Source organism: Strigops habroptila, chromosome 3 (genome assembly GCF_004027225.2).
Source record: "Strigops habroptila isolate Jane chromosome 3, bStrHab1.2.pri, whole genome shotgun sequence".
Lineage (NCBI taxonomy): Eukaryota > Metazoa > Chordata > Aves > Psittaciformes > Psittacidae > Strigops > Strigops habroptila.
Window position 1 is genome coordinate 55,770,523 of NC_044279.2, and position 7,686 is coordinate 55,778,208.

The window sequence follows — 7,686 nt, forward strand, 5'->3', positions numbered from 1 at the left end:
AAGGTTTTGTTTCGGAGAAAACATTACTAAAACTTTTTCTTACATTAGATTTTCCTCATTTTTTAAATTAGGTATACTGAGCTGCAAACCAGTGTCTAGCTGTTCCAGATTTTCTGCCAAAGTATTGATATTAGAAGTACTCCGTACTTGAAATTTAGTCAGTGATAAGAACTTCAAAGCTGGAAGATTGTAGTATTTTGAACGGATGTACTGCTGGTAGCATTTGTACAATATATCCTTCCAGTGCTTACTAAAAACTTGGAAATACCTTAAAAAGCTGGGATATATCCAGCGAAGTATTTCAATATCCATACACTTACTTTGGCATTGATACAGAAGATTTTTTTAGGTATTGCTTTATTACTAAGCTTAAGGTCTCAATCCAGATTTTGACTAGACTCAAAAGTGAACCCTTTAGTGGGGAACATCTTACATCCTTGTCCAGCATGGGTCACTTATGGGTGCTACCATAATCCAGAAAACAACATACTTCCTCGACTTGTGTAGTACGTACCCAAAACCTCATCCCAGATGTCATTCAATTTCTTTTGAAGGAAGATTTTCCACTAATTTGATTTACTGAAAAGAATTTTTGTGAGAATTCCTGAGAATCAGAAATTTAGTTTCTTCTTAAGATCCAACAGTACATACTGGAAATCCAAAGGGCAATTTCTCAAAACTTTTAAGTATAAAGTAGGTTATACTAAGTACAAAGCAGAGACAAAGTACTCATGAGTGCTGGGGGGAAAATAGCACTATTTGTTTAAATAAGTGAAGGCAAGACACTTCATTAACTACATTGCCAAATATAATCATGGAATGGTTTGGATTGGAATGGACCTTAAAGATCATCTAGTTCCAAACCCCCTGCCACAGGCACAGACACCTTCCACTAGACCAGGTTGCTCAAAGCCCCATCCAACCCGGTCTATTACAAATACAGATCTGTGTATTCAGGAGAGCATTAGCACTGGTGCATCCAGTTGATCAGAGAAGACTTTTCTAACTTTTACTGGACTGTTCTACTGACTTGCCAGAAATTATTTTAGCAGCACAAAAATCCTCACCAAGTGTATAAACAGGCAGGTTTCTGTCACAATTCTCCCCTTACCGTACTCACTCTCCCTGTCACTGTAAACTACTCAGCACATCATCTTTGTAAGTACTACTTTGACTACTCCTTCTCCACTTACTTGATATTATTCTGAGCATTTCTAAACTAATTTTTACTCACAAAATATTATGGCCAGAAATTCTTTACATTTTTCTAGGGTTCTTCACTGATCTGTAATGACTCTTTCTCTCCTTTATATTCTGTGGTTTTGCTTCTTGTGCCCTATTCCTCTGTATTCCCTTTTGCTTCTGACAACTCCTTCATGGTCTTCTTTGGGGACAATTTTTCCATCCTTTCTCAGCCTTCAGTCTTCTCAATATTACGCCTTCATCTCTACATCTTACCTTGGAGCAATGTTATCCACCCTCCCAGTTTAATTGTATGTGATGACTTAACTATTAAAATCTCAACAGCTGGCATACTTCCTTCCATCAAATATACACATAAATACATGCGCCTGATATTTCCTGAGTGCTTTACAAGAACTTTTGCCTATTCTGGCTAAAACGACCCGCCTAATTTGTTCTTTCTTAACTTTGCTCATTTTCCTTACTCCCTGTCACTGCCAACCATCACTTTTTGCTACCTTTTTCTCAAAAGCTTTTGTTCATTTATCTCTTTCATACTAAACCACTCTATGCTACCATTAAAATTCCTGACTATGCTCTGATGGTTTTCTATTTGGATTTCAGCTCTCTCTCTCTTGATTTTCTCTGTCTCATCCCCTTTTATTCTCTACAGATATTTTACTAAATCTAGTAAATCCATATTCTCTGTTTACTGAATTGATTTTGCCACCTACTTCTTTATATCTATCCATAACTCACAAAACCAAGCTTAAGTTCTTTCACAGTCCCAGGTAACTCTATTTCTGTCAACTCCCAGAGGGCTAACACCCATCTTTCAGAAAACGTTAATAAAAGTATTACAGAACAAGTTGGTTTCAATACTCAAAACTATATATTAAAAACACATGTAAAGTTGATACGAAACTTGCAGAATGGGCTAAAGTGCAACAGTAAATAAATTACTTTTGAAAATGCATTGACCTGCTATCAGATAATGCCTGAAATATGACAGAATGTATAAATATACTGCAGTAACTTGATAAGCTAGTTTATGGATTTTCATCTTGGATTTCACTAACAAGTCTGCTTTCAATTACAGAGATGAAAACCAAGAGTTTTAACATCTTGCTCTTCCCCTGACTGCAACAAAATGTCATGTCTGAAAATGGACTATTAAAACAAAACTCAACTGAAAACTAATTTAGAGATAGCACTCACTTTAGAACTGTATTTTTTGGTACTATGTGATTTTGGGGGGAGATTTCATCTATGATAGCAGGCAAGAAAACACAGATTTAGCCTTTTGTAAGTTCTACCTCCACCCATATACTTCTTACAAATTTATTGCTGTAAATGCACATGTAAAAATCATAATCTTAAAATAAAACTCATTCCACAAAGTCAGTGGAACATTTTTTTTATTACGAACTCTAAGCTCACCCTGAATAGACATGTTTCCAGATGTTTAGTGAGTTAAACTGTCTGTGTCTGTAGTACCAAGACACGCCAAAGACACAGCTAGAGGATGAACTATTCACACACTGACTGGACATAATGATGTGAACAATTCATATTCTTCAGTAGATGGTAGTTTTTATTATAAGGGAATTAAAAAAAAAAAAAAAGAAAAAGTGGTTTATAAAAATTGCAATTTTTTCAATAAAATAAGATTGCATTATAAAATTTAGAAGGTTTTTAAGACCCTTACTCTTGCAAAGAATGATGTGCATATCCATATTCACAAGCACTGGGCAGTTCCACTGAAGGCAGCAGTCCCTTGGGGTTTTTTTTCAGAATGAGGACTTTCATTAATAGATACTGATGATTTGATGATTTGTTAGTAAGGAAAAGCAATTAAGAAACCTGATGGTAAGAAGCTTAGGAGGAAGCTGTGTTTCAGAAATATGTTGTCCTAGTAACTTGGCAATTATATCACTAAAGCACTTAGGAGCTTGTCTTTGCCCCAAACCCCCTTATTCTGGTCACACAGGGGAACGGAGGCTCTCTCCCAGAGAGCCTGCACTTAAGCAACATGATCTTACAAGGTAATTACTTCATTTGCCTGCAAAACACAGATGGCCATGTGAAATAATGCAGAAAAAAAATATCTTTCTTACAGCAATTACAATTACTAATAACTATTTCACGTGAGTGAGATCTACCCTTCAAAAGGTAGTGTCCTAAGCAGACTGTCATCTGGTTTTAGACATTTAAATCTAATTTTATCTAGTGTACTGTATTCAGAATTCCATATATGTAGAAATTCTAAGTAAAATTATAGATTTTTATTGGAGAATAAAAACCTGGTATACATTTTACTGCCAAATTTGGCGATATTTTGTGTTAAAAAAAAACCCCAACTGTGGATACCTGAACTTACATATCTAATTACTTATCCTTTTTCTAAGAAGCAGTCCAGTAATTAAGGATAAATGTACAGAGATTACGAGATGAAATTCTTCCATGTTTTACCATAATGTGGAATGCTTAAAATTACTGTCTGTTCACTGTGATACATCAAAGCCACAGTTTTGCTGATATACTGTTGTCTGAGAGAAAGTAGGAGCTATCTGAGGATTCTGGCACTAAATGTTGCTTTTCTAACCTTTATTCTGTCCCTCCTTCTTTAAAAGGAGTGGCTAATATCTCTGTATCAAAAAGCAAATAGTCTGAAGGATATCTGTGAGCAGTGCTCTTCTATATGAAAACCTAAGAGCCAAAATACTATGATAGCAACAATTTACTTCTCTGGCTTTTGTCTACCATTGTTAGTCCTAGGCCAGAGACCATATGTTTCTAAATGTTTGCCTGGACTACAGCACAATCAGGCCTCAAGTCTGAATGGCCCCCTTGGGGTTACTCTAATAGAAAAAGTCACTTACCTGTTAACTGTGATAAATTCATTACCACCATATGAGAAGCAGTTTCTTTGTCATATCTTACCACTTATATTTGCATTGGATTGGTACACTGAATTAAATCAAATGCATATCCTCTTTTTACACAATATTGAGACAACAGGGGAAAAGTGTATAGTATGGAAAGGGAGCCATGGCCTGGACACAGATCCCTGCTTTCAAAAGCAACCACATCACACACCATAATTCATAAATGTTTCACATTTTGTCTTCAAAATGCCTGCATCTTTTGTTTTGTTAATCCTTCTGCTCCACTGAGATTTCAAGTAACTCCTGCTCCTGTTTCCCATTTTTTGGGAGGATGTAATTTGGTCCCCTGCAGACCTGACACATCTCCTGACCACCCGTTTCAGGACACATCACTTTCTCGGTGTGCAGTTTAACCCGACATCCACACGCACCGGGCACCTTTCGTTGCAGAGGGGCACCGTGCGACAGCGGGCGGCAGCGCCGACTGCCCCAACATGGGACATTTGTGACGCTCTTGGGACATCGGTTTGCAAGAGCCCTGAAGCCGCCCCCGGGGGCCCGGCCGGCCCCGGGCGGGGGTTCTCCGGGCAGACAGCACTGTTCGGCCTCGCAAAGGACCCACTCACCAACTCCCGGTGGCCAAGTGTCCCGGCGGAGCCTCGCATCGACCCTCCGTAGCAGAGCTAACCCGCTCGGGGGGCGGCGGTCCCGGGGGAGCAGCAGGAGCCGACGGCAGTGGACAGCTGCTGCAGAACCGGTGCACGCCACGCCTTTCAGCTCACTTGAACGTGGCAGCGGCGCTTTAAAGCCTGCCCGGTACGCTCAGGGGTACGGGGAAGGTGGGGGGGCACTAGGGGAAGCTCAGTGGTTCCGCTGCCAAGTGCCCTGCGGACCCGCAGCCGCGGATCACCGCTCGCTGTCTGGAGCCCGGCGGCCCGCTCCCACCGGGATCGGGTACCACCGGGGCAGCGAGGCGTCCCGCCGCCCGCAGCCTCCTGGCCGGGACTTCCCGCCGCTCGCCCCGGGGGCAGAGCCGGGCCCACGGGCGCCGGGGAGGCGGCAGGAGAAGGGGGAGCGCGGCGCAGCGCAGCCCGGCGAGCGCCCGCGGCTCGGCTCCGTGCCGCTCCCCGCACTTACCTTGGCCCCGGAGCGAAGGCACCAGCGCCAGGAGCAGGAGCAGCCGCAGCGACCAGGCCCCGCGGAGGTTGTCCATCGGCTGCCCGCAGCTGCCCGTCAGCGGGAGCACTCACACCGAGCTTGGCTTGGCTCTCCTGCAGCGTCCAGCGGGCTCCTTCCCTTTTGCTTATTGCTGCTGCTGTTGCTGCTGTTTCTGATGTTATCCTAGCCGCCTGAGACCGGTTGGAAAAGAGCTTGCAGGAACCCCCCACTCGGTGGGCTTTACAAAGATTTAATTCACTGCCTGCCTGGTTAATTATACCGCCTGCAAGTGCTCAGCACAACAGAGCCGCCACCACAGCTCGGCGGCAGAGCCCCTGTTGCTGCTGATACCCTACCTCTCTCCCCGCCACCCCCCGCACTCGCTGTAAAAGTGACTCCCTTCAGCTCGGAAAACTTTACAGATCCTCAGCGTGAACCTAGGGCCGGCGTGACTGGTTCTGTGAAGGAGAAATGCAGCGACTTCTCTCGGTGCCAAGGAGGAGAAAGCCACAAACAAAGGCAAAGCAAAACAAAACAAAAGAAACCACCTACAGAGAATGAAAGGTTTAACCTCTGGAGAGGAGGTTTTCAACCCCCGTTCTTGGTCTTTCCGTGGATTTCACTCCAACACAACTTTTGTCAATAAAAAAGGATTTTAAAAGGGAAAGATATTCTAGAATCTTTCAATGAAATCCCTTCTTCCCCTTCCCTTAAAAAGTCAGGATGAGAATTTCAACCCAAATGTGGCAGTCAGCTCTGCTCTCTCCTCCCTCCCCCCATCTTCCCCCTTCGTTTTTCTTTTTTACTTTTTTTTTTTTTTAACCTCCTTATCTTATTTAAACAGGAACACAAACACTGACAGTGGTCAAAGGAAGAGCTGGAATTGAAAGCACCCAGTTGGCTATGCTGTTGCCAAGATCTTTAAGATAATGGGGGGGGGGATGATATTTGCAGACAAACATGCATGTAAACAAATGGAGAGTTCATCACCCCTCTATACTTTGCCCTCAGTTTTACTCAAACAGTTGGAAATCAGTTTGTGTTTACTTGGTATTTGTGCCACATGGACTCTGGTTAGACCATTCCCCTTGTAGCTACTCAGTAACACAATTTTTTAATATCTCTCCTCAAAATGTCCAACTGGGAAAAGTATTTAAGGCAGTAAGTGTTGAAAGTGTGCATGTTTTGTTCAGCACCGGATTATTTGCTCTTTCCTTTTCTTACTCAAGAACATAAATGGGTCTGGATGGGACTTTGAGCAACATGGTCTAGTGGAAGGTGTCCCTGCTTGTGGCAGGGGGATGGAACTATATGATCTTTAAAGTCCTTTCTGGTCCAAACCATGGTACAATTCTATGATAAAAATGGCCATATGGCCAAGCATTCAACTATCCCAGTAGCCTGTCTTCAGTAATGATCCTAAGTGGTCTCCAAACGAAGAGTATGAACAAGGAAAACACACACGATAATTCTCCCAACTGCTGCCAGCCTTCAGCTGCTTTGAGTTTGGAGCATTTCCTCAGTGGAACACGGCTTCTGTGCACTTAGAAGCCCCCAGTGAACTTCTATTCCACTTCTTTACCCTGTCTCCCCATGAGCTCTTGAAAACCTTTATCATCCAAAATACACTTTGGATCCATCAGCGACTGTGTGATTTTCCTTTTGTTGCTTTTGAACCTGGCTTCACCAGCCTTCTCATGGTGCCTTCTAACTCTACTGACAAAAACAGTGCAAAGTCACACATAATAGCTTGTCCACAGTTACCCTGATTAACACCATGTGTGGACATTCTTACTCCAGAGTGAGTTTGTTCCTTGTTCCTGTTTAGTTTGCCACCACAACCTGTTTACCAGAAATAAAGCAAGTTCAAGGAACAGTTTAAGAAATATTTCTAGAAATCATCATGGCTATGGTCATCTGCAGATCTGACAGTAGGTTTTTCCTTGGTTTGGGGTGGGTTTTTTTTTGCATAATATTGATACACGTTTCCAGTATAAATTGGCATTCTCACTTACAATCAGACTCAGTGGCCTTGAGTACATGTGATTCCAATTACTGACCCCAGGCTTTGCAGAGAGCTAAGCCATGCACTTCAGGCTCAATTTAAAGGTCCTGGAAGTCAGTAGAAAGTAAGGGCTTATGAGAGAGAACATTTTGCAAAACCACATTTTTTCTTACATCTGTTTGCAAAAGCCCTGTAATCCTTTGTGTAGCTTTTAAAACAAACAAATTCTTTAATGAGGATTTTATTTTTACTTCAGAAGAATAAAAATCATTTCCAGAAGCTCAGATTAATGAGTAATGACAGCGTAACAAACCATTGCGCAAGTCATTTCCAAGGCGCTTGTTGAGAGTAGATACATACAAGTAGACTGACAAAGAATTTATAATTACTCTAACAAATCTAACCATCTATGGTAGCAAGTTCAGAGTTGTCATTTGGCTACTTAGTTTCATA

General features: G+C 42.1%; 1 protein-coding gene across 3 annotated transcripts in view; it reads right to left on the minus strand.

The window, feature by feature from the left end:
• Nucleotides 1-6,007, minus strand: part of FBLN1 (fibulin 1) — an 83,307-nt gene extending 77,300 nt beyond the window's left edge. Inside the window, exon 1 of one of the 3 annotated variants that reach the window (XM_030479879.1) lies at nucleotides 5,208-6,005. In XM_030479879.1, the coding sequence (XP_030335739.1) occupies nucleotides 5,208-5,283 (76 nt within the window). In that variant the 5' untranslated portion in view covers nucleotides 5,284-6,005. Of the gene's footprint in view, nucleotides 1-5,207 lie in introns of all 3 variants that reach the window. The other 2 variants (XM_030479881.1, XM_030479880.1) reach the window with 2 other exon arrangements.
• Nucleotides 6,008-7,686: the final 1,679 nt, after the last annotated feature.